The sequence below is a fragment of the Ascaphus truei genome, chromosome 17, assembly GCF_040206685.1.
Source record: "Ascaphus truei isolate aAscTru1 chromosome 17, aAscTru1.hap1, whole genome shotgun sequence".
NCBI classification, from domain to species: Eukaryota; Metazoa; Chordata; class Amphibia; order Anura; family Ascaphidae; genus Ascaphus; species Ascaphus truei.
The window spans coordinates 14,512,390-14,540,336 of NC_134499.1; the positions used below are offsets into that span (position 1 = coordinate 14,512,390).

The window sequence follows — 27,947 nt, forward strand, 5'->3', positions numbered from 1 at the left end:
GCAGCAGTTTAAAAAAATTCTCCGGGTTGGCCTTCAGTAGAAGGTGGCAACCCTGGTTGTCACTGGAGACCAGATGCCATAGGCTCCGTTTATAGTGCCGGTGTCGGTGACGTCAGGCCGCGGTCGCTGGAAAAATCAAATTGAGATGACTTCCAGCGATCGCAACCAAGCCGTTGCGCCGCGCTTACTATAAGCGCACGCGACGGCGGCGATGCATTTGTTTTGCCGCGTTGCCGCGTCGCTGTCGCCTGCACTATAAGCGCAGCCTTATACGGGGACCACAGGACAAAGCAGAGTAAGGGGTTAAATAAACAGTGGGTTATTCTGGCAGAAGCCAACAGGGAACATCACACGCATACACACAGCTAAAAACACACAACAAGCATTAAAGCAGGGTGTGGAGCCGTGCTGGTCCTTTCTTCCATGTAGTAACACAGGAAGGAGAGGGAGTACGGGGTACGATACCTTTCATTGGACCAACAAGTAGTTGAAATGTTACAAGCTTTCCCACCTCTCTGGGGTAACCAATGAAGGACCCCGAGAGGTTGGAAAGCTTGTAACATTTCAACTACTTGTTGGTCCAATAAAAGGTATCACACGCCCTCCTCCCTCTCCCTCCTTTGAAATTGTTGCCTGACGTAGATGGTACAGTTTGTATGCCAAATACTTTCCCTAACACCCTTTCTTTAAGCTCTCTATTGATACAGATCAAACCACCTCCTTTCCCCACTCATGCACTTCTCAGGATGGGATATATATATCTACTATATATTTCTGAAAGTGTCCTATGTGTCCGGGTCTGTATGTGTCTCCCTGTGCCACTCCCCGTGTCCCTAGCGGCAATCTCATTGGACCTTCCTCAGGCCAATGACATTGCTCCCTTGGCCCACCCGCCCCCGCACACCTCACACCACTGCCTCAGGCCAATGAGATTGCTCCCTTGGCCCCACACCCGCCCCCGCACACCTCTCATTGGCCTGCGCCCAACACACCAACACCACTGCCACACTCTCCCAGCCCTCACTGACCTTTGGGAATGCTTCACAGCACCTAAACCTCAGTTCTCTGGGAGATTTGGTAACGCTTCACAGCACCTAACCCTCATTGCAACGCTTCACAGCACCTAACCCAAGCACCTAACCCTCATTGCAACACTTCACAGCACCTAACCCTCACTGCTCTGTGAGACGACGCTTCACAGCTCTCACATCTCAACCAAAACAACTGCGGAATCAGGTACAGACACTTAGCTATATATATATTCTTTTCACCACTGCAACACTACCCACTCTCACACAACACCGCACGGTCACCCCACCTCCACACAACGCACGCTGACCTACACACACCGCACCATCAAAGAACAACACACCACCTGTTAACAACCACCCCCCACCAATGCACGCCACGAACGCACGCCACACCTCTCCCAGTAGGGCCTCACACATCACCTTAACACTCCTGCAACATCAATGTTTCACTATATGACATAGCACTCATTCCATTCTAATACACCTCCTCACACATGTCTGCTTTATGCACGACAAAAAACCCCTCCAGGGACCACACATCTCGCCTTCACCCTGCTGCCACATCCGTGTTTCAATCTACACAACAAACACTCCTGGATACCGGCCTCCCCCCCCCCCAAACACTCCCGTCCCACAAATGCCCCCCCCCCCAACCCCCCCAAACACTCCCGTCGCACGGATGCCCCCCCCAACCCCCAAAACACTTCCGTCACAAAAATGCCCCCCCCAACCCCCCCAAACACTCACGTCCCACGGATGCCCCCCCACTAATTACTCACGGACACCTCAACACCCCACAAACCCTCTCTCACTACCTCCGTTCAGGGCCCTCATCCCAAGCGCGCACGTGGAGCGCCAACAATACATCCACACCAAACCCTCCTGTATACCGCCCGCACCACACAATAAACTCCCGTCGCACGGATGCCCCCCCCAAACACTACCGTCCCACGGATGCACCCCCCACCCCCCCCAAACACTCCCGTTGCCCGGATGCCCCCCCACCCCTCCACAAACACTCCCGTCCCACGGATGACCCCCCCAAACACTCCCGTTGCCCGGATGCCCCCCCACCCCTCCACAAACACTCCCGTCCCACGGATGACCCCCCCACCCCCCCACAAACACTCCCGACGCACGGATGCCCCCCCAAACACTCCCGTCCCACGGATGCCCCCCCACAAATTACTCATGGACACCTCAACACCCCACAAACCCTCTCTCACTACCTCCGTTCAGGGCCCTCATCCCAAGCGCGCACGTGGAGCGCCAACAATACATCCACACCAAACCCTCCTCTATACCGCCCGCACCACACAATAAACTCCCGTCCCACGGATGACCCCCCCACCCCCCCACAAACACTCCCGACACCCGGATGCCCCCCCAAACACTCCCGTCCCACGGATGCCCCCCCACAAATTACTCACGGACACCTCAACACCCCACAAACCCTCTCTCACTACCTCCGTTCAGGGCCCTCATCCCAAGCGCGCACGTGGAGCGCCAACAATACATCCACACCAAACCCTCCTCTATACCGCCCGCACCACACAATAAACTCCCGTCGCACGGATGCCCCCCCCAAACACTACCGTCCCACGGATGCCCCCCCACCCCCCCAAACAGTCCAGTCCCACGGATGCCCCCCCCAACACCCCCAAACAGTCCCGTCCCACGGATGCCCCCCCCCCAACCGCCCCAAACACTCCCGTCCCACGGATGCCCCCCCCCCAGTCCCACGGATGCCCCCCCCCAACACCCCCAAACACTCCCGTCGCCCGGATGCCCCCCCCCCCCTCCACCCCTCCACAAACACTCCCGTCCCACGGATGACCCCCCACCCCTTCCCCAAACAGTCCCGTCCCACGGATGCCCCCCCCCAACACCCCCAAACACTCCCGTCGCACGGATGCCCCCCCAACCCCCCCAAACACTCCCCTCCCACGGATGCCCCCCCAAACACTCCCGTTGCCCGGATGCCCCCCCACCCCCCCACAAACACTCCCGTCCCACGGATGCCCCCCACCCCCCCAAAACACTCCCATCGCACGCCCCCCCCCTCCCAAACACTCCCGTCGCCCGGATGCCCCCCTCTCCCCCCCCCCAAACACTCCCGTCCCACGGATGCCCCCCCCACCCCCCCAAAACACTCCCATCGCACGCCCCACACCCCCCTCCCAAACACTCCCGTCGCCCGGATGCTCCCCCACCCCCCCCCAAACACTCCCGTCCCACGGATGCCCCCCCAACCCCCCCAAACACTCCCGTCCCACGGATGCCCCCCCCAACACCCCCAAACACTCCCGTCGCCCAGATGCCCCACTACCCCCTCCAAACACTCCCGTCACACGGATGCCCCCCCCCCAAACACTCCCATCACCCGGATGCCCCCCCACTAATTACTCACGGACACCACAACACCCCAGAAACCCTCTCTCACTACCTCCGTTCAGGGCCCGCATCCCAAGCGCGCACGTGGAGCGCCAACAATACATCCACACCAAACCCTCCTCTATACCGCCCGCACCACACAATAAACTGTCGCACGGATGCCCCCCACCAACCCCCCAAACACTCCCGGCCCACGGATGACCCCCCACCACCCCACAAACACTCCCGTCGCACGAATGACCCCCCACCACCCCACAAACACTCCCGTCGCACGAATGACCCCCCACCACCCCACAAACACTCCCGTCGCACGAATGACCCCCCACCACCCCACAAACACTCCCGTCGCACGAATTACCCCCCACCACCCCCCCAAACACTCCCGTCGCACGGATGCCCCCCCACCATCCCCCCAAACACTCCCGTCGCACGGATGACACCACCATCCCCCCAAACACTCCCGTCGCACGGATGACACATCACCACCCCCCCAAACACTCCCGTCGCACGGATGACACACCACCACCCCCTCAACACTCCCGTCCCATGGATGCCCCCCCAAACACTCCCGTCGCTCGGATGCCCCCCTAAACACTCCCGTCGCACGGATGCCCCCCCAAACACTCCCGTCGCACGGATGCCCCCCCCAACACCCCCCAAATACTCCAAAATCAACACAATGCACATTAAGTGCCCTGGAACACGAACCGGCCACACACCAAAACCTGCCCCTAAACACACACACAACACAAAATCACCTCAAACATTAAATAATAAAATATATTTTAACAAAATAAATTCTGCCGTCTGTGTACTTTCTGATACTAACACTCTACACACACACACACACACACACACACACACACACACACACACACACACACACAACACCCATAACACACTCGCACACATACACACAACTATCAAACAACACTCAAATCACACACACAACACTCCCTCACCCACACAACACACACACACACTTTCAAACAAAATTACAAAACATTTACACGACATTTTACAATTTCTGTACACATTATTACACTACATTAACACATAATTATTTACGGTTCACATCACGGGCAACGCCGGGTCTCTCAGCTAGTATTTTATATATGTGACCTGGGTTCCCTGGTTTGGCATTTACCACCGCTGCAGCTCGGGAGAAGGGGGGTTGCTGCGGAGTCAGGTGACTAGGCCTGGCCAATAGAGTGTTAGGATTCCCTGCTGAGGCAGTTGTTACAGTTGGTGCTCTGAGGGTTTTGCTGGCAGTTGGAGCAGGGACGCAGCTAGGGGAGGTTGTACAGGTGCAGGGGTCTGTGACCCTCTGCACTAGGCCAGAGATCCCCTAGGCCCCAGATAGGCCCCAACTCATCCAAAGCTTGTGGCTGCTGTAGGGAAGGCCTTTCAGTTAGGGATCCTGCCCCTTTAGTGGTTAGCCATCTTAGGGCCACAGTGGTTTCATTTGAATTATTGCTGCAGCAGTCTGGGACCAGACGGCCAGAGAGTGAGCGAGCATCATTGTAGAAGTCACTCCAGAGGGAGACATCCCATCCAGCGGAGGATATTGTTGGATCGGCGGATCCCTGCTTCTCGTTGTTAGCGCGCCCGGTGTGGACACACCCGGCAGGTACCATTCGCCAAACGTGTATAATAAGGCGCTGATCATGCCTAGAGGGGTGGGCATCTTTTGGGGACACTTATTGGGTGAAGTGACACCTCTGGTACTGTGGACATGGTATGGGGATACACGGTGATGGGACAACGCCCTGCACGGCGAGGTTTAGCTGTAACCATTAGTATTGCTATTGCCTGTATGTGGTTTATTGTTATTGCTCACAGTAAATGTTATTATTGTTATTCTTATAACCTGTGGACTGTTATTAATAGTTCCTGCTCGGGGTTATCCCATCCAATTGGGATCCCGTGCAGGTGGAGGTGCTGCCACTCAGTATATTCGTTTCCCCAGGCTCCCAGTAGCGGAGGCTCAGATCCCTGTGAGCCTACAGGTACCGCCAGCACGAGCAGACCCTTCACATTAGAGGGAAAGAGGGCTACATATATATACCATTATAACAAAAAGTAATGTCTGGGGCACTGAAAAATCAGATAAGAAGCAGGGCACAAAAGATTTCTGCAAAAAACAACTATTTATTGGGACAAGTAACAATGTGACGTTTCGGCAGTCACAGCTGCCTTTCTCAAGTTTGGCTGGCACACTACAGTAACACCACACAAGTGTCTCTGCTATATAGCCCCCAAAGTCCCCAGGTGTTCCTTGTTCCAAATCAAACTCCAGGTGTCCGCGGAGGACGTATGAGCCCCGCAATGACGTTAGATGCCAACCACAAGATGGCAGAACCCACAGGTGAAAACGGAGGACACCTGGAGTTTGATTTGGAACAAGGGACACCTGGAAACTTTGGGGGCTATATACAGTACAGTAGCAGAGACACTTGTGTGGTGTTAGTGTGCCAGCCAAACCTGAGATAGGCAGCTGTGCCTGCCGAAACGTCATGTCGTTACTTGGCCCAATAAATAGGTTTTATTGCAGAAATCCGTTGTGCCCTGCTTCTTATCTGATTGCTGAGACTCGGAGTGCAGACAGGGATTCCCTCAACCAGGAACACCAGTGAATATAAGTATAATTTTTCCCTTATTGGTGTGCAGCAATAGTTCTGGTTTTGGGGCACTCATAAAAACAGTAGATAAAGGAACAAATACTTGGCTTCCAACAGGGTGCATGCAGAAGGGCCAGGATCACAATCCAGCCCCAAATAACATGTATATAGGAAGACGAATCCACAGAACTCGCTTAGGTAATAATCAAAATATAAATGTATTCTTTATGGCAAACAATAAATAAAACGGCAACGTTTTCGGACAATCCTGTCCTTTGTCAAGACAGTGGTGAGAAAATGTTGTGAACCCCAATGATAATTATGGAAATTCCATAGTTTTTCCATGATAAACTTCTTGAATCAAAACCAGTCTTTTCTTAAATATGCAATAGGGTTTATATTAATTCATATATTCATGTCTTTTGAAAACAATGATGTATGAATTAGACAAACAATGAGTAATTAAGAGTCAGGGTATGTGCAAAAGTAAGTGAAACGATGGTTTTATCAGCTAAATTAAAGGGGACAATTAGAATCAGGTGTTCAAATAATTAGGTAGATTCTTCAGGGGTGAGTTTGGGAGGCCCCACACTACTGTATGTAAGGATCAGAAACTTTGTGAGTTTGGTCTTCACCATACAGTTTTGTGGAAACACGTCAGGTCACAATCAAAATAGATTTTAGAGGACCTCAGAAAAGCAGTCATTGATGCTCATCAGTCTAGAAAGGGTTACAAAACCATTTCTAAGGATTTGGGGCTCCACCAATCCACAGTCAGACCGATAATCTACAAGTGGAGAACATTCAATACCATAGTCACTCTACACAGGAGTGGTCGTCCTACCAAAATCTCTCCAAGATCAAACCAGCAAATCATCTAGCAAGTCACAAAGAACCCCAGAGTTAAATCAAATGATCTGCAGGCCGCTCTCGCCTTGGCTAATGAGAGTGTTCATGACTCAACTATCAGAAAAAGACTGAACAAGAATGGTGTTCATGGAAGTTCGCCAAAGAGCACATAAATGATCCACAAGACTTCTGGAACAATGTTCTCTGGACAGATGCGTCAAAGGTAGAACTTTTTGGCCTCAATGAGAAATGTTATGTTTGATGAAAACCAAACACTGTGTTCAAACAGAAGAACCTCATCCCAACCATCAAGCATGGTAGAGGCAGTGTGATGATTTGGGGCTGCTTTGCTGTCTCAGGACATAGACGGCTTCCCATCATTGACACAAGCATGAATTCTGCATTGTATTAGAATATTTTAGAGGAGAATATCAGGCCATCCATCCGTGAACTGAATGAAGCTGAATGAAAGTGGGTCATGCAATAATACAATGATATTAAACATACAAGCAGATCTACAAAAAAATAACTGCAGAAGAAGACATTCCACGTTTTAGAATGGCCTAGACAAAGTCTGAACCTAAACCCCATCAAAATGATGTGGCAGGACCTGAAGCGAGCTATCAATGCAAGGAAGCCCTAAAATATCACTGAGTTTAAGCAGTTCAGTAAGGAGGAATGGGCCAAAATTCCTCAAAACCGATGTGAGAGACTGACCAGCAGTTACAGGAAACGCGCAGTTGAAGTCATTGCTGCTCAAGGGGGCGCCACCACGTACTGAATCTAAAGGGTCACATACTTTTTTACACATGGATATTGAATGTTGAATCATTGGTGGATAAATAAATGTTGAAAAAGTATCACTTTTTGTGTCATTTGTTTGATCAGGGGTTCACAAACTTTTTCTTTAATTAGAAGTGAATATAGACCAGCAGGTAACAAGTACACCAGATCTTTATAGAAAAAAATGAAACCTTTATTGATTCAAATCGACGTTTCGGGCCACAATATATTCGGCCCTATTTTGTGCCGAAATGTTGATGAGTCAATACATTTATCATTTTTTCTATGAAGACCTGGTGTGCCTGTTTCCTGCTTTGGTGTATGTTTGTATGTGTGTGTATATATATATATATATATATATATATATATACAGTGGTTGACAAATCACCAAAAAATCTACTCGCCACCACAAAAAAAATCTACTCGCCACCTAGTACCAAACGTGTGCTGCTTGGGCCAATATTTACTCGCCCGGGGGTTAAATCCACTCGCCCGGGGCGAGCAAATGTATAGGTTTGTCGAACACTGTATATATATATATATATATATATATATATATATATATATATATACTGTAAATATTACTGTATTCTCATTTGCATGTCTTAGACAGGTCTGCAACCCTGTCTTTCCCCATTATCGCCCAGCACACAGCGTTTCCACTGCATCAAGGGATTCTGGGAAATGACATGCAAATGAGCACACAGTGCCACCTTTTGTCTCAAGCTCGTATTACACAAGCAAGTCCTCTCATCCCAGCCTCTGTCTAAAAGCTGTGTTTAAAACAGTATGCATTGGCTTGAGGATTTGCTTGTGTAATACGAGCTTGAGACAAAAGGTGGCACTGTGTGCTCATTTGCATGTCATTTCCCAGAATCCCTTGCTGCAGTGGAAACGCTGGGTGCTGGGCGATAATGGGGAAAGACAGGGTTGCAGACCTGTCTAAGACATGCAAATGAGAATACAGTAATATTTACAGTTGCTATATGCTTTACTGTGGAGGGTTTTTGTCACTTTTTTTACCCACCATAACCTTAATAATTGTGTTATGTGTGTGTTATGTGTGTGTTATGTGTGTGTTATGTGTGTGTTATGTGTGTGTTATGTGTGTGTTATGTGTGTGTTATGTGTGTGTGTGTGTTGTGTGTGTGTTGTGGGTGTGTGTTGTGTTGTGTTGTGTGTGTGTTGTGTGTGTGTTGTGTGTGTGTTGTGTTGTGTGTGTTGTGTTGTGTGTGCTATGTGTGTGTTGTGTGTGTGTAGTGGTGTGTGTGTTGTGTTGTGTGTGTGTTGTGTGTGTGTTGTGTGTGTGTGTTGTGTTATGTGTGTGTGTGTGTTGTGTTGTGTGTGTGTTGTGTGTGTGTGTGTGTTGTGTTGTGTGTGTTGTGTTGTGTGTGCTATGTGTGTGCTATGTGTGTGTTGTGTGTGTGTTGTGGTGTGTGTGTTGTGTTGTGTGTGTGTTGTGTGTGTGTTGTGTGTGTGTTGTGTTATGTGTGTGTGTGTATTTTTGTGTGTGTGAGTCAGGAGGTGTTTGTTACCAAAGTTTAAAACGACAAAAAAAATCTTACCATTTTGCAATCTTGTGTAATTGAAAATATGACTTGGTGCTCCTTCTCCCAGATAACGAGGAGATACTGTTTTTGACTCTGCGGAAAAGGCTTGGCTGTATTCTTGCCGTGGAACAGTGGAACCAACAGGTGTAGGAGTAAAGGTTATCTCCAAGGAAACATGTCCTCCTCTTTCCCCTTCATTGTCACTGAATGGTGGAATGGTGTATTGTGTGCTGCTTACTTGTAGCTCAGATACCGTATGATCTTCAGTATCATTGCTATTTACAGTAAACGAGACATTGTTTAGTTCCTCCTCTTCTTTCACCATTTCTTGTGTTTGGCTGCGTGGTACCAAACCATCTCGCTGGATTAATTGTGTTGTAGTTTCTGTTGTGCTATGGCCAATAGAATGAGATGTTGATAATGCTACAGTGCTGCCACTGTCTGTACTGTATGCATGAAGTCCAGGCAAACGGGGTGTTATATGTTGGGTTGATTGATTCATTTCATAACTTGGTGTTGTATGTCCTGTTAGTTGAACAGGGGTAGTTTTTGGAGGTAAATCACTTATAAACTCATCCAAGTTATCCTCATAATCCAACATTGAAGCATCATGCATGGCATTCCTTTTATAATTATTGTTTTTTTCAATGATTTCAATGTGTGCTGAATCTAGTGTGTCCTGTTCATTGCTGTATGGATAATCATATTGCCTTTCTGGATCATTTTCTTCGGTATTCGTTTGCTGAGTTGTATTGACTGTGTCCGCACCACAGTGGGGAACAGCATAGCACATTAATTCACCTCCAGAATTAGGGCAATGGCAAAACTTGCATAGAGACATATGGAAAGTGTGTCCCGCTTCGTACTTCTCCCCCCCATGAATACAGCCTATTCGTCCGCATTGAATGCAGCCGTCCGAAGGCTGTATAAAGTCAATGCAGTTTGGTGGTAATTCGGGGCAAGGAATGAAGTGGCAGCTGATCCTTCCTCCTCCGTGTGGACAAGAACATTCAGTGCTTCCAAAGTCAACAAAGTAAGATTCTCCCTCAGGTACTTTGCCATCTTTAAATCCAACGTTTACACAGTCATAGTATTGGTAGCCTTCACACGTGCATCCAAACTGCACACATGTGGGGCAACAGGATTCGTCCTCAACTACCTCCTCAATACAGTTTACTGGTGGTTCACACTCCTCTTCTGTACAATCTGTCTCAGCCGCTGATATATTAGCCTGTGTCAATAGTAGGACTGAATAGCATAAGAATCCTAGGTAGGTTAATTTGCACACATCCATAACCCTTTTTGAAATAAAATCCGCAATCAAAAGCAATGAATATGGTGTAATATAAAATAGAACGTACAATGGTAAGCTTCCTTCAAATAAGAATCCCACCCTAAAGAAATGGGGAGAAAAACGATAGTTAGACACATACTGTACAGTACTAACAGGAGGAATAGGGCAGCAAATTACACCAAACTGCTTATAAAATCACTTAGGTTTTCAACACTTTTGCTGGCACCAGGGCCTTATCTACTAAGCAGTGCTACTCCATAAAACCTCTTCCAGTACATTATGGCCTTTAATAGCACATTCAAGTGAATGAGTTGTAAGGTGCCTTCTGGAAGGGAAGCTGTCCAATGGAGTAACATTTATTACTATAATAATTATTGTTTATTTTTAAAGCATCAACATTCCAGAGTGTGGTACAATGGTGGATCCGCACGACATACACTGATATTAGATGAACGGAATGTTATACATAATAAGGACAGATTGACACAAACCGTTACAAGGGTTCGGGGGGTCCTGCTGGTGAAAGTGGCCAATCTAATATGAATATGTAACAAAATGGAAACAAAAGGTAAAAGTGGCTGCTCATTGTGAGACAAACCATGCATGAGGATGGAGTAACTATGCATGAGGATGGAGTAACTATGCATGAGGATGGAGTAACTATGCATGAGGATGGAGTAACTATGCATGAGGATGGAGTAACTATGCATGAGGATGGAGTAACTATGCATGAGGATGGAGTAACTATGCATGAGGATGGAGTAACTATGGATGAGGATACTCCTCGCAACCGCGTGCGCGGTGCGAACAAAAGGCCGTACCTCTGAGGCAGGCCATAGAGCGCGCTCGCAATTTTGGCGGCGACAACATTTTTTTATTTTGTCGCTCAACGACCAGGTCACGTGAGCCGGTCAGCCAATAAGGGTGAACCGCTCACGTAACATCATGGCCACGCCTTCGCCATGCCTCCCCGTCGCGTCTCCCCCTCCCAAAGGCCACGGATTACCTCTGCGGTAGGCGCGCGCGACGTCATACGCTCCATCGGGCACGTGCCCACTATATCTGAGGCCTAAGGGTGTGTGAATGTCAGGGGGGGGGGGTAACATAGGCTTCCTTAAAGACGTGCGTTTTTCGAGGACATTTTAACATTCTGAAGCCTTGGAGACTGTTTCATTGTGCATTGTAGGGAATTCCAGAGTTGTGGTTCAGTATGGGAGAAGTCTTGTATGTGGGAATGAGAGGTAGTTATGAACGGGGGAGGGGGAGAGGTGTATGTCATGGAAAATGGTTTCGGTTTTGTCTTGAGTGAGAAAAGGGTGTATTGTAATGGTACAGTATGTCATAGGTTGAAGCAGCAGGACTAAGTGATAGACAGAATGTGATGAAGGAAAGAGAGGGCAAAAGGTGTGTTAAAAAGTAACCCCCAGGCCGTGAGCTTGATGTGTTGACAAGACTGTGGAGGGAAGTTTGGGTGCAGTGGTGATAGTGGAAGGGAGAATGATTAAGAGTTCTGTTTCGGACATGTTATGCGTCAGGTAGTGGCGGGACATACAGAAAGAGATAACAAAGAGACAGTTGGTGAAACGAAAGAGACGAGAAGGGGAGAGGTTAGGTAAGGAGAGGTAAATTTGGGTGCCATCAGAATAGAGATGATACTGAAAAGCAAATGAGTGTATTAGTTCACCAAGAGAAGAGGTATAGAGTGAGAAGAGCAGAGTGTCTCGGACCCAACCAGGAAGTGGGAGTGGAACGGAGGAGACACCAGAGAAGAAAGCACTGAAGGAGCAGTTAGATCGGTAAGACATGAACCAAGATAGGGCTGTGTAACAGAGGCCAAGAGAGTGGAGAGTGTGCAAGTGATAAATATACAGTGATAAAGGGATATAAAGTGATTAGAGAAATATAGAGAAATAACCCGTAGACTTTGCTATGAGTAAGTTGTTGGACGCTTTTGTTTGTTTGCCAGATAGCAGGGAGTTGAGCAGGGAGTTGAGCAGGGAGTTGAGCAGGGAGTTGGGGTAGAGAATGCAAATCAAGCGATTGTATACAAGCCACTTAAGCAGCTTGGAATCATAAGGGATAAGCAATATAGGGCAGCAGTTAGAGAGAGCTGCTGGGTCAAGAGAGGGTTTCTGTACTGTAGGATAGGTATGATGAGTGCTGGTGGTGAGAGAAAGATTAGAAAGGTAAGTTAATGTGGGACTTAGTGTGGCAGAGAGGGAGTGAATACGATGTAAGGGAATAGGGTGAAGGAGAAGGTTGTAATGTGAGAGGATCGTGGAGACCTCCTCCTCAGTCACAGCGGCAAAATTAGCTTAATAGTATTGACTGTATTCACTGTACAGCTGGAATGTTGGTGTGCCAACGGAAGGAGCCTGATGTAATGAGATATCATGTGCCTATTTTATCTTTGAAATAGGTCATTGGCCGTGAAGGCAGAGGGGATTCTGGTGTAGTTGAGCAGAGAATAAAAGGTCAAAGTGGTGAAGAGATGTTGACGGTTAGCGGACAGAGTAGATTTGAGAAAAGAGAAGTCGGGTTGCTCGGCAAGGGAGATGTTAGTGTTGTAGAAGGAAAGTATCAATTTATAGTAGACTCAATCTGTTTTAGAGTATGATTTCCTCCAGTGAAGCTCAGCAGTGCTGCAGTACTTTTGGAGTCAGTGGATTAAGTTAGTGTGCCATGGTTGTGGCTTAAAATGTCAGGGGCAGAGTGTGGTGTGAGAGGATGCCTTGTTCAGAGTGGTGTACTCTTATACTGTATACTGTAGGAAGATTGCAAGGTCCATGATGTAAAAAGGTGGTGGGTGTCTACAGCATGTAGGTATCTTTATGTGCATGTGGGGTTAGGTGTTGTGAAGAGTGCAGGGGGTAGACTCTACCCGGTAGAGTAAGGCTGCAGGTTATGAGGGGGTGATTAGAGAATGAATGGAGAGTTTGAAAAGTTAGAGATTGAGCAAAGTAGGAGATAACACTGTAAAGGGAGTATCCATTGCAGTGTGTAAGAGAAGTAATCCACAGAGAGAGACCAAAGAGGGAGATTTTAATAAAAGTTGAGAGGCAGCAGAGGTATTGGGTTTATCAATATGAATATTAAAATCTTCCTGAATGAGAATAGGTGTGTCAGAAGAATGGAAATGATGAAAGCCAGGCAGTAAGAAGGCTGTGGGACAAGGCACCCAGAGAGGGTTATGTAATGCCACATTGATGCAGATGCAACAGGTAATGGACGATCATATAATAATGGTGGGCAAGAGAAAGGGTAGATGAACTGCTGCACCCGATTCCCGCAACTAAAGTGCTTCAATTAAATTGTGAGCCGTTATTGCGTCATTAAACTTCCATGTACTTTGAGGAATATGGAGACATACATACCGGCAGTCACTACACTTTCTCTTGATTTGAATGTCAGCGTTGGAATCTCACTGACATTTCCTATCCATATTACTTATTTGAATCTATTGTCCAGTTTCTTGACCTAATTTATTTTCTCTGTTTTTGTTATTTAACCTTACTGGCCTAAATGTGGCGGTATTTGGCGAAGGAAGAATAGCGTTATGAGAGAGGGAGGAAAGAGTATCAGCAATGAAAATGAATACGGTACTTGAGATTTCTCCTTTAATAAATATAATGCTTTTTCTTCACTCTCATTGCTTTATTGGTTTAATGTTCTAAAGCAGGGGTGCGCAAACTTTTGCTACTGCGCCGCCCTTCCTTGTGTCCCCTGGTGCTCGCGGCCCCCAACCGCCTTTGCTTAGTGCGGCATCAAATGACGCCGCTGGGTAATGCGGCGTGACGTCACGCGCGTTGCCACATGATGTCACATGACCCCACGCGTCCTTTGACGCCGCACTAAGCGAAGGGGGTTGGGGGGCGCGAGCACCGGGAGACACAAGGCAGGGTGGCTCAGTAGCAAAAGTTTGCGCACCCCTGCTTTAGAACATTAAACCAATATAATTATGAGTATGGTGATTTTATTGTGTAAAACTTGTGTCCCTAGGGTGCAGGACTGAGCCTGCTAATTAGTTTTCCTCTCACCACTAATCAGCTTTTCTGCTATACTTCTGGTATTTATCATTGTAGGCTTGAGCGATATATACAGTATAAGCATGCATTACATTATCTATTTCCCAGTAAATAAATCCAGTTATAGTTAATAACATTGGGGTTATCAAATATAATAGTTGTTTTCTCTCTCAAAATTCTAATTGCATTGTTAAGGTCATTTGGTTTTATTTTAGGTATGTTAATTACTTTAGTTATTGAAATAATTTAAAGGGTTAATATTATTTGCAATGTTAAGTTGATATGTAATGCAAATGTCAAAATATGATTTAAGTATAGAAATTTGATTTTCGAAATATTTTGTTGCGAATGTGTTAAGTGATCATTTGTATAGTGGAAAAACAATAAAACAAACTATAATATAAAAAAAATCAAATTGTAATTTATCAAGCTTTCTGTATATGTAAAATCAACGCAAATATTTTGTATTTAATTAAAATATTCAACATTTTTCAAAGTTTCCTGTCGTCTCCGCAAAACATATCAGTACATATATTTGTAATATTGCAGTTGTACCAAAAACAGTAGTGTTTAGGTTTCACATTAGTTACCAAAAACAATAGTATTTTCTATTATATAGTGCTGACAGTGTGCAATGCACTGTACATAGAATTGTGCATGTACCAATAGCTTCTGCTACAGAGCTTACACTCTAAATAAATGAAAAGAATACATTTACTTGCAAAAAATCATAAGCAGCAGTTTACGCTGCACCGGAATGAAAGTTTCAAATGCATTTAAAAAAACAAAAAAACTAAGATACTCCTTTAACCTTCGTTTATTGCGTTTCTTAAACATTTAACTACAAGATAAAATATGTGCAGTCTTAAATACTATATGATCAAGGTAAACACTGTGCACATTGCATTTGTGTAAACCACTCAAATACTAGAAGTGGATATGCTGTTTACTACTGTATAAACCTGGTAACATGTATCACACTTCTACTGTCTATTAGCTGTATTTGAAAAGTAATGGAAGGTTATTTTAACCTTACAGTGAAAGAATAGGTAATAAAGCTAGGTACGTGGTTCAATATACAGTACAACAACGTTTTAAACATTGCACTTTATATCTACAACCTAAGTTAGGCAGTGCATGCCATTTGTAGAGTTTAGTATAACACACGTCCTCTTTATACAATTAAATCACAAATAGACTGTGAACAGAACACAATTAAACAAAAGAAGTGTCTGGTTTAAGTTAAAATGAAGTTGACTAACCTGCAAGTTGAGTTTTATTTAGGGCACTTCATGCTGAAAGTCCTTCTTCTTAACTGTGCAGACACGGATTTCAGCTTCTTTCCAGGGAGCAAGAATCTGTGCTGTAATCTGAGAAGAAAAGTACCATATGTCTATGATAAAGTCAATTTACTTTTTGCCCCCTAGGATCCTAAAGGAAATGGCATAGAATTTCAGACTTGTACAGAACATTTGGGATTAGAATTCAGGACTTTGAAAAGCAAGACCTCCAATTATTTTAATACATATACAAAATGATAAAGTAAATAGAATATAGGGGTTCTTTATTTTTCTACTTTAATTTGTACTTCTCTTTGTTTCACAAAATAATATAACTTTCAATAACAGATGAAAATATTATTCCTGTTGTACAATTAAGAGACGCATTGTTACATAGTTACATAGTTACACAGTAGATGAGGTTGAAAAAAGACATGTGTCCATCAAGTTCAACCTATGCTAAATTTAGATGACACATACATTGTCCTATATCTGTACTTACAGTATATTGATCCAGAGGAAGGCAAACAAAAACCCCCAGTGACACAGTATCTAATAACTCATAAGGGGGAAAATAAATTCCTTCCTGATTCCAAATATTGGCAATCAGATTACTCCCTGGAACAACATCTTTCCCATGTTTACGTATTTGGTATATCCAGTGCTTTGTTTGTAAAAAAAAAAAAAAAATTAAAAGGAGGTACTCATAATAAAAAGGTTGATAATAAAAATGTAAAATACATAATAAATATCAAAACAGGGTAACAGGCAGGGGGGAGGGATTGTCTGTGCCCCCGCAAGCAGAGATAGTCCCGCCCCTGCAGCAGGAAGAGACAGCCCCGCTCCCGCAGCAAGCAGAGACAGTCCCGCCCCCGCAGCAAGCAGAGACAGTCCCGCCCCCGCAGCAAGCAGAGACAGCCCCGCCCCGCAGCAAGCAGAGACAGCCCCGCCCCTGCAGCAAGCAGAGACAGCCCCACCACCCCCCACCCGTGCAGCAAGCAGAGACAGCCCCACCACCCCCCACCCGTGCAGCAAGCAGAGACAGCCCCGCCCCGCAGCAAGCAGAGACAGCCCCACCACCCCCCACCCGTGCAGCAAGCAGAGACAGCCCCACCACCCCCCACCCGTGCAGCAAGCAGAGACAGCCCCGCCCCGCAGCAAGCAGAGACAGGCCCGCCCCGCAGCAAGCAGACAGCCCCGCCCCCGCAAGCAGAGACAGCCCCGCCCCTGCAGAAAGCAGAGACAGCCCCGCCCCTGCAGCAAGTAGACAGCCCCAACCAACCCTGCAGGAAGCAGAGACAGCCCCGCCCTCGCAGCAAGCAGAGACAGCCCCGCCCTCAAAGCAAGTAGAGACAGCCCCGCCCTCGCAGCAAGCAGAGACAGCCCCGCCCTCAAAGCAAGCAGAGACAGCCCCGCCCTCACAGCAAGCAGAGACAGCCCCACCCTCACAGCAAGCAGAGACAGCCCCCCCCCTGCAGCAAGCAGAGACAGCCCCGCCCCTGCAGCAGAGACAGCCCCGCCCCTGCAGCAAGCAGAGACAGCCCCCCCCCCTGCAGCAAGCAGAGACAGCCCCGCCCTGCAGCAGAGACAGCCCCGCCCCTGCAGGATGCAGACAGCCCCGCCCCCGCAGCAAGCAGAGACAGCCCCGCCCTGCAGCAAGCGGAGACAGTGCTGTGTGGCACTTGCATCAGCTTTTTTTCCCACTAAAGAAAGAGTTATTCTAGGGAATGGAATTAGATACAGAGTTTGGAGGGTGTCAGTGGCACACATATGCACAGGTAAAAAAAATAGCAAGCATTGCAACACTTTTGTGTGCCATAAATGTGTCAAAATCAAGGGGCGCATGCGCATGCATTGAAGGTATGTATTTAGAATATAGTTATGTGTATATTTTTCTGTTATCAAGATGATTATATAATGTTTATTTGTCATATAGAACATGAACACAAGCAGTTCAGTAATTGTGGGGTTAATAGTTGTGTATGTTATGACATGTGTGTGTTCATTGTGAGAATTTAACTACAGGCGTGATGGGGCTTGGTAATTGGAGTAAGTGGACTGTGTGTGACCTGTTTTGAAAATAGAAATGGAGGAGAGAGTTTTTGAGTAGCGTTATTTACTAAATAATTGGTATGAAATTGATTATACAAGTCAGTATGTATGTTGTCTTGAAAAATATATGTAAATTACCTTTTCAGGAGATCTTAAGATGCTTTCAATTGATTTAATACTGTAAGGATGACAGTCAAATAGGAAACAAAAGCCTATGAATAAGGTTCTGATGTACATATTACATTATACATATGTTTGTGTTATTATACATTGTCATGATAATATCATGATATATTAGGTATTTTAATCAATCTGGTGCTTCAGGGGTTAATGTGGCAGCAGTTTGAGTGTAAAAATACAATATATTGGGTTTATGACAGGTCAATACTTTTTTTGATGCGACTGATGTGTGTCGGAGTATTAGAGCAGGGAAGTTAATGAGTGCGTTTATAAACTGAGGCAAATCTTAAACGTCGTTTGGTAGAAGTTTTTTTTTCTCTGTCGTAAAACTTTCAATCTCGCAGCTGACTTACGACAGGGGTTCGCTTATGTTGTTGTTTCAATGGGGAAACATGGTACAGACATAAGGTATTATGAAAAGCAGATTTTAACAGAGGTGTGTTTTGGACCAAACATGTGAAGTCTCATTTCTGTGCCAGTGACCTCTCTGGGAGAAAATCATGACATATTGTAATGTAATACATAGGGATTTCTATTTTATCACGTTATTTTAAGAAACTATCCTGCCTTTACTGCAATTGTATGTTCTTGTAATCCTTTTTCTGTAATCTAAGCACTATATTTTTATATATTTGAAAACATTTAATAAGTGATGCTGTGAGGCTCTGAATGAACGGTTGCACGCTCTGGAGAGAGTATTTACATTTTCGGACACATTTTGCTACTGTACAACAGCTTTGTGTGTTAAGTGCATAGTTTTTTCTATAATAAACAGGGTCCTAATATCCTCGCAGATATATTAATTACATATTTTTGCATATTTCTTGGGTGATGGGATCTGATTGCAATTGAGTAAGGGGTTAACATTAACGAATTAAAAGTACCTTGCGGAGTAGAAAGGGAAGTTGGCTAGAGTAGACGTGTGTATTAACCCTGGTTGCATATCTAAGTCATGTGCTAAATTGTGTGCGTTCGTGACAGGTGGTATATGGGGATGGATTGAGGGGAGATATTGTTCATTTGAGGGACCTGTGGGACAGCTTGTGAGGTTTGTATTAACCCTTGTCCTGTATGAAGGTCACATGCTCACAGGTGTGCTGTACGTGACATACATTATATTCCAATTTTCTTTGTACTTTTTGGGGGGAAGCATAACAATAACTAAAAACCAACTGTAACTAATTGCCTGCAACCAAAATCTACTTGAGTAAAAAGTGATGGTAGGATGGGGAAACACAGCCTGTAGTAATTGTGAACTAGTGAGATATCTCTTTAATGGGATTAGAACACGATGTTACACATAATGTATAACATGAAGCTATCTGAAGTAACGGCAACTTCATCTCTGACCTAACTAACATCACATTAAATCCCTGCAGTAACTATAATGGAGCTCTGTGGATCTGAGCGGTTAGAGGGAACACCTCTTTGGCATACAGTATGATTAGCACGAACGTCCGTTATAGTAACGCAAGGGCCGTTAACGCATCGTTGCCGAGCTTTATCTTCCGTTAACGCATCGTTAAGTCAATAACGCTTTGTGGATCTGTCCTTAGTAACTCTTTATAGTTGTTAAGGATGCAACAAGGTCACAGTACAGAAATACGGTATAGGCAATATTCACCTGTGCAACTACAAATTCACATACGCATTACATTTGCAATAAAATGATACATCTGTGACAACTCTATATCAGCCAACACGGCAGATCGAAAAGGTCCCGGACACAACTCCCCATTGGCTAATAGAATAAGCACAGTGGATAAGGAAAGGCAATACCTCCTATAACCAACGTGGACTATTAGCAGCTGTTTACATGGTGACAACACGATACGGCTTTTTCTTTTTTAGACCCAAAAAAGACAGTTATATTATATTGAAATACTTTTTTTAATTCATTGTGTAAACGTGGGGAGCCGAGACGGGGGAGGGGTTTGTTTGGTTTTGATGTCACTGTGTGTTTAACATGAGTTTGCGCGCTCTCTCTTCCCTTATCTGTACCCGCTCTCTGATAAGGACATGGCTGGCCGTGGGCCTACAATAATAATGAAAACTTGCTTGAACATTCAGATCTCCCTTAGAAATGCAACTTGCAATGAAAGAAGCAGTTCCTGTCTCTATTTTCTTATTGTCTCTGCCTACCCTCTTTTGTCTCTGAGGTCACACAGTATTCCCTGCAAGAGTTCCCCTCTCACACCCCCCCCCCCTTTATCTGTATTAGCTCCCTGATATAGGACAGTGTGGGCTAAAGGTAAAGAAAACACTTGATTCATAAATCGTTTCTAATTGTTTTGGAGGACGCATCAAAGAAGTGCCATTGAAGAGAACAGCCGTGCTTAACTGCAGTCCTCGGGCTGCCTCCAGCATAGCATGTTTTCTGGATATCCCTGCTTCAGCACAGGTGCTTCAGAGGAAGACTGCCCTCCTGGAATAGAAGATTATTCATTTCAAAGACATCTGAGCAGTTCTGGTCATTTAAGGGGAAGACTCTCCTAGGAATTAATTTTATTAATGGAAGTGACATGTTTAACTCTTTTGCTGCCAAATTGACCAGGACCATTGCTTTGCTTTGCAATGTGTTGCACGCCACTCCGGTGGAAAAAGGGTCACATGGTCAAATATGGGCGATTGATGCATTTATTCTGGGTTTTTTTTTAAACCAAAATCTTACACCCATACTATCTTTAAATCATTTTTAACATTGTTTGTAAACATGGTGAGCTCAGGTTTGGGAGGGGTTTCGCGTTCAGAATCCCCCTGCCCTTACGTTCTATGGAGCTACGATAATTATAGGGCGGAATAATTGGGTAATAGATCATTTAAAGATCCAAAGCATTTTTTTCAGAACCAAGGAGGTGGAAAAATATTGATGCAAGCGCACAGCTGCAGATGATGTTAATTCCCAGAAGACCGGTGAGGACATTTGTTCAAAATGATGTTACGCTTTCACTGATTGTAAAAAAAAAAACCCCAATGAGCTACACTGTTACACTAAAGCAGACACAGGCCAATAATGTTCATGAAAAAAATTAATGTTTTCCTATTGAATGGCACCTTCCATAATGTACTATGTACAGTACAGGCATACCCCGGTTTAAGGACACTCACTTTAAGTACACTCGCGAGTAAGGACATATCGCCCAATAGGCAAACGGCAGCTCACGCATGCGCCTGTCAGCACGTCCTGAAAAGCAATACCGGCTCACTACCTGTACCCGAAGCTGTGCGCAAGCGGGGAGACTATAGAGCCTGTTACAAATGCGTTATTTACATCAGTGATGCACGTATAAGACGATTGCAGTACAGTACATGCATCGATAAGTGGGGAAAAGGGAGTGCTTCACTTTAAGTACATTTTACATACATGCTCTGGACCCATTACGTACGTTAATGCGGGGTATGCATGGAGATAACTCACTAAACTCTGAAATTAGAATTTATATATAAGGGCATGTGTATGTATATATGTATATATATGTGTTAGACTGACTGGGGGAGGGGAGTGACTGACTGGGGGGGGTGACTGACTGGGGGGTTTGACTGACTGGGGGGGGGTGACTGACTGGGGGGGTGACTGACTGGGGGGGGGTGATTGACTGGGGGGGGTGACTGATGGGGGGGTGACTGACTGTTGGGGTGACTGACTGGGGGGGGTGACTGACTGGGAGGGTGACTGACGGACGGGGTGACTGACGGACGGGGTGACTGACGGACGGGGTGACTGACGGACGGGGTGACTGACGGACGGGGTGACTGACGGGTGGGGTGACTGACGGGGGGGGTGACTGACTGGGGGGGGTGACTGACTGGGGGGGGGGTGACTGACTGGGGGGGTGACTGACTGGGGGGGTGACTGACTGGGGGGGTGACTGACGGGGGGGGGTGACTGACGGGGGGGGTGACTGACGGGGGGGTGACTGACTGAGGGGGGTGACTGACTGTCACACACATACACATACTCCCATAAACACATACACATACTCCCATACACACATACACATTCATTCACACACACACACACACAGGGGAGGAAAGGCCGCGACCAGCACCACGCTCCTCCCCCACCCACCCGCGCCCATCTCCCGCTCGTGGGGGGGGGGGGGGGGCAGGCCGACATCCCCCCCAATCAGCAGGGTGGGTGGGAGGCACGTGGCGAGGTATCCCCCAGCGGGCGCCCCAGGGGACAGTCAGCCCCGCGGTGGCCGCCACTGCCCAACATCCCCCCCTCCTCATGCGGTGGCTGCGCCGTCATGAAGCTAGCTGGCGCATGGGAGGCATGTGGTGAGGGGTGAGGGCCGAGGCCCCCCCCCCGCATGCCAACCGGGCTGCAGCAGTGGGGACCTCCCGCCCCATGCAGCGATCGGTGGATCGAGGGGAAGGGGACAGGAGCAGGAGACAGGGGAAGGAGACAGGGGAAGGAGACAGGGGAAGGAGACAGGAGCAGGGGACAGGAGAGTTGCCACGGTGGGGAGCAGGGGACAGGAGAGCTGCCACGGTGGGGAGTAGGGAGCCATGTAGGGACCAGGGGGATCGCAGGGAAGGAGCAGAGGGGCCGCAGCTTGGCGAGTACTTACCCTCCAACAGATGTCCGGGCAGAAAGAATGGCATCTCGTTGGGGGCGGGCTCATATAGAGCCTGGCCGCGCACCCACAAAGCCTGGGAGCGCGCGCCAATCAGCTGTCAGGTAGGGGGAGTTTTTTTTATTTTTATTTTTTTCAGCGCGAGCAGGGAAATTAAAAAACAAAACACGTATGCTGCTTGGGCCAATATTTACTCGCCCGGGGGTTAAATCTACACGCCTAATCTGTAAATGTATAGGATTGTCGAACACTGTATATATATATATATATATATATATATATATATATATATATATATACATATACATATACATATATATATATATATATATATATATATATATATATATATATATATATATATATATATATATATATCTTCACTAATAGACATTTCTGAAGCTGCCACCCTAATTCGTGACCCTTTTCTTGTGGAAAACGTTGAGCATTAGTCAGAACTGGGATACATCACTGTCACAATGTGCCAAGGATTGCCATTAATAATGCTAACTCCCAAACAGACGCCGGATTCCAGAGCGGGAAAGATGGGGTTTTGTTGAAGAGGAGAGAGTGAGACCTGGATTACTGACCTACTGTAAGATTGGTTGGGGAAACAGCAAATTGAGGGTGAAAATGTGTGATTTTATCAAAAGTTTTAGCCTTAAATGTTTTGTGAAATGGTTTATCAAGAATCGATCTTAGTAAAAAAACAAACAAAAAGTAAAAATGTTTAAGCATGCATTTTGGAAAGTTTTGCACATATCTGTTTACTAAATGGCAAAACTCATTGATAAATGTTTTTCAAAGCTGAATTTTTAACTGAGCAGTTCTAATGTATACAGAAGATCTTAAACCCATGAAAAAAATAACTTCCGCTATGTGAACTAAACTTGAATTACTGTTTGAAAGGGAGACATTCACTCTGTAAACAACGACACTGAGTGTGGATCAAGGGGAACCTGGGTTAATTCCCGGTGTCGGCTCCTTGTGACCTTGGGCAAGTCACTTTATCTCCCTGTGCCTCAGGCACAAAAAAACTCCATAGATTGTAAGCTCCTCTGGGTAAGGACTGTGCCTGTAAAAACTCATGTGTGCTGCGTCCCCCGCACGATGCTGTAATTGTGAAGTGCTTTGAGTCCCACTTGGAGAAAATCGCTATATGAAATAAAATTATTAAATATATATCTAACAGAACACAAAACCCCAGCAAGCTCTTTTTGGGAACCCCTGAGCCCCCACAAAATATATATATACAGTATGTATTTAAGTGTCAAAATGGAGTGTTATTGAGCGTGGCATATGTATACAACAGATGACAGAGAAGCCCAATGCTACATCCAACATGACAGAAATACACAGTAAAATACTTATATATTCTCTTGAAAAATGGTCATTTAGTTTAACCCTTTGGCCAAAGTGTTGTAAGCTTGCGCGCCACGATAAGGCAGACACACGTACGCAAGTCCTAACACTACCAGATAAAATACTAATATACCTCTATTAGGATTAAAATTCTCATTTACCTCTAAGAGGAGGGAGAAAGACCACATTGGATCTATATCCAGTAGAATTAAAGGACCTACTAACTTGGGAAGTGGGGAGGGGCGGGCTTAACCTGGGAAGGAGGAGCCACTAACCTTCAACAGCTGAGACAGCTGAGAATAGGTTAACAGAAGAGCTTGTGTTGGTTTTGTCACACCTGACCTACGTGGGACACATCGTGTCTGCTCAAGGAATCGCCACCGACCCAGCCAAAGTAGAAGCGGTCGTGAACTGGCCGCGTCCCGAGAATGTCACGGAACTACGATCCTTCCTGGGGTTCTGTGGGTATTACCGTCGCTTTGTGGAAGGGTACTCTAGTCTAGCTAAACCCCTGAACAATCTGTTGAAGATATACCCCGAAGATACAGGAAGAAAGGCCACATCGGCCCGTCAACCGTTTGGCTATAAATGGACGTATGACTGTGAACAGGCCTTCCTGAAGTTGAAGAAAAGCCTGACCGAAGCGCCGGTGCTTGCGTATGCTAATCCAGAAAAATCATACGTTCTGCATGTGGATGCCAGTCCCAATGGACTGGGTGTCGTCCTGCACCAGAAGCACCCCGAGGGCCTTCGGCCTGTACCCTACATCAGCCGCAGTCTGACCCCCAGTGAACAGAAATACCCTGTCCACAAGTTGGAGTTCCTGGCTCTCAAGTGGGCGATCACCGAAAAGCTCCACGATTACCTTTACGGTGTAATGTTTGAGGTAAGGACGGATAACAATCCGCTCACGTACATCAATACCTCGGCCAAATTGGATGCAGCAGGACACCGATGGCTGGCAGCTCTGAACAATTACCGATTCTCCCTGAAGTATAAGCCGGGACCCTTGAATGTCGGGGCTGACACCCTCTCCCGACGGCCAGGGCTAAGTGCTACTCAAGATGATGAGGAATGGGAAGAACTTCCAGGACCAGGGGTGTGAGCTATGTGTAGCACCGCCGCCATCATCAACGATCAAGTGGCCTTTTCAGAATTACGGGTTGCGGATTCCTTGGGATGCCAGTCGCAGGCTGTCCCAGCCGCCTACTGCGATCCAAAGGGGATGAACATAACTCATGACAAAGTGCTACGATGGAAAGATCTGGTACGCTACCAAATACGAGATCCTGTCATTAGTATCATTAGGCAAGCCGTTGAAAAGAAGAATCCAGCCCTTTTGAAGTGTGCTCCCAACGACTTGGTTGCCTCTCTCATGCGGGAAGTGACAAATTCGAAATCGATAACTGTTTACTCTATCGGGTGGTGCAATATCACAACCACCCGGACAGACGACAACTAGTCCTTCCTAGGAACTTACAGTACATGGTGTTAAAGTCCCTACATGATGAGCATGGACATCTCGGTGTAGAGAAGACATTTGGGTTGGTTCGAGACCGCTTTTTCTGGGCCAAGATGCGAGAGACTGTAGAACGCCATTGTCACCGTTGTTCGCGGTGTATCCAACGCAAGACCCTGCCCACCAGAGCAGCGCCTGTGGGCCATCTGAAAAGTTCTGGTCCCATGGACCTTGTGTGTATGGACTTTCTGTGCATTCAGCCTGATAGCCGAGGAATATGCAACGTGCTGGTCATCACGGACCATTACACCCGGTATGCCCACACCCGGTATGCCCAGGCCTTCCCCACTAAAGACCAGAAAGCTATCAAGGTGGCGAAAATATTATGGGAGAAGTACTTCGTTCATTACGGTCTTCCAAATCGCCTCCACTCAGACCAAGGTCGGGATTTTGAGAGCACTCTGATCCGAGAATTGCTCAAAATGCTGAACATTGCCAAATCACGAACGACCCCGTATCACCCCGAACGAGACGCTTTGCCAGAACGATTTAATCGGACCTTACTGGACATGCTTGGGACTTTAAAGGGAGCTCAGAAGACTGAATGGAGTCGACACGTGGAGGCCCTGGTGCACGCGTACAATTGTACCCGACACGAGTCAACTGGATACTCCCCATACTTCCCCATGTTCGGGCGAGAGGCGAGACTGCCAGTAGATGTACGCCTTAGAGTCTCAACGGATGGGATACATAATGCTACCCATTTCAAATACGTGCAAAGACATAAAGACAGCTTGCAGCAGGCCTATCAACAGACTGAAAAGTCTACAGTTAAGCTGAATGCTGACAATAAAGGCGATACGATTATAAGGTCAAATATCGGGAGCTTCGTCCTGGAAACGCTGTGTTGCTTTGAAATCTGGGAGTCCCAGGAAAACACAAATTGGCCGACCGATGGAGAGACGGTGTATATGAAATAGAATCTCAGATGCCAGGCCAGCCTTTGGATCCACAGAGCCCGTGCTTTGTGCCAGAGACTGTTCAGAGACATTTCTCCCCTCAAGGGAAGAGGCTGAGCCTCAGGACTGTGTTTATTACTCCCCCGAGGGAGTTGCAGAAGAACAGCTCCGAAGGAGCCAAAGAGTCAGGTACCCTCCAAATCGGGTAACCTATGATGAAATTGGGGCACCGCATTATGAGGCTCAGCAGTGGTCTCGGAGCAAAATCCAATCTGTGATTGTGATGCTCACAGAATTGTGCAACATCATATAAAGTCAATGCGAATATGCTAAGTTATATAATTGAACTGCATTTTTATTATATAATTTCTGTACATGGTTGAGTTGTGTCCAAAGCGAGGACGTTGGGGTTTTTACCAGGGGGAGGATGTAGCCGGGTCCCCCTCTGCCTGTCAACCCCCCCCTCACCTTGCTGGCGATCGCGGGTGCCGCCGAGCCAATGGCGGTCCCGTCGGCCGGTCGCAAGAGTGGGGGCAGTCAGGATCCTGCTTTAGGGGGTTGCTGGGGATGCGCGCGGCCGGTTGCTAGGGCCGCGATCGCGTTGCGAGGGCTACCGGCGCTCCCGAAGCAGGGCGCCGCCATTTCCTATGTGTTCGCGCATGTGCAGTGAGTCCCCGCCTGCGGTGGCCAGCCAGGGACATTGCGCATGCGCAGTGATAGCGCGCGAGAGGCAGCCAATCAGCAGAGGGCTCTAGAGAGGGACTACATATCCCATGAGCCTAAGTAGCGCCCCATATGACCCCAGGAAGCCAATAGGGCTACAGCATCTCCCTGCAGAGGAGATTAGATACATTTCGCGGGCTCTGAGACGCTAGTCAGTCGGCGACCGGAGCAGCTAGAAGAAGGAGGTAGGGTGCAGGAGTCAGTGACTCCCTGCACTAGGCCAGCAGCTCCCTAGGCCCCAGATAGCCCTGAGCCACCAGTAGTTTTGTGTTGTTTCAGGGACAGGCCCCAGGTTAGGGATCCTGCCCCTTATTATTCAGAAGTTAGTTAGGGACACAGCGGACGCTGCACGTCCATCAGAGGTCTGGGCTCAAACCCCTATATATATTATATGTAAAGACTATCTTCCCGGAGGCCACGCCAAGCAGGTGGAGGCGGCCTGCCGGCGGCAAACAGATTCCCGCCAAGTTACAGATGGTGCGGAGTTGCGGTGATATTATCCATGCCGGAAGTCACCCCATGCGTAGGAGGACATCACGGCGGATCCAAACCCAGTGGTATAGCGGCACCCGTGGCTGGAGCCAGGGCAGGTATCGTTATAAAGTGCACCAACAGAGTTCTCACACGGGACTAGTGGCTGCGCAGTCACACATATCTATCTCACTTGAAGGGACATATTGTGTGGGGTTACTGGACACAGGGTGGGATCACCCGGTGGAAGGGGGTCGCGTCCTGCGAGACGCAGTAGTTAGTGTCTCCTCTAGGGAGGGACACCTGTTTATCATATGCACAATTACGTTTGCAA

The 27,947-nt window shown here is 46.9% G+C and overlaps 1 protein-coding gene across 2 annotated transcripts in view; it reads right to left on the reverse strand.

The window, feature by feature from the left end:
• The window catches only part of FBLN2 (fibulin 2), a 108,324-nt gene extending 92,413 nt beyond the window's left edge, over positions 1-15,911 (reverse strand). For both annotated transcript variants that reach the window (XM_075574051.1, XM_075574050.1), the window contains exons 1-2: positions 15,810-15,911; positions 9,244-10,622 (exon numbers count right to left, since the gene is read on the reverse strand). In XM_075574051.1, the coding sequence (XP_075430166.1) occupies positions 9,244-10,522 (1,279 nt within the window). In that variant the 5' untranslated portion in view covers positions 10,523-10,622; positions 15,810-15,911. The remainder of the gene's footprint in view (positions 1-9,243; positions 10,623-15,809) is intronic.
• Between the last annotated feature and the right edge of the window lie 12,036 nt (positions 15,912-27,947).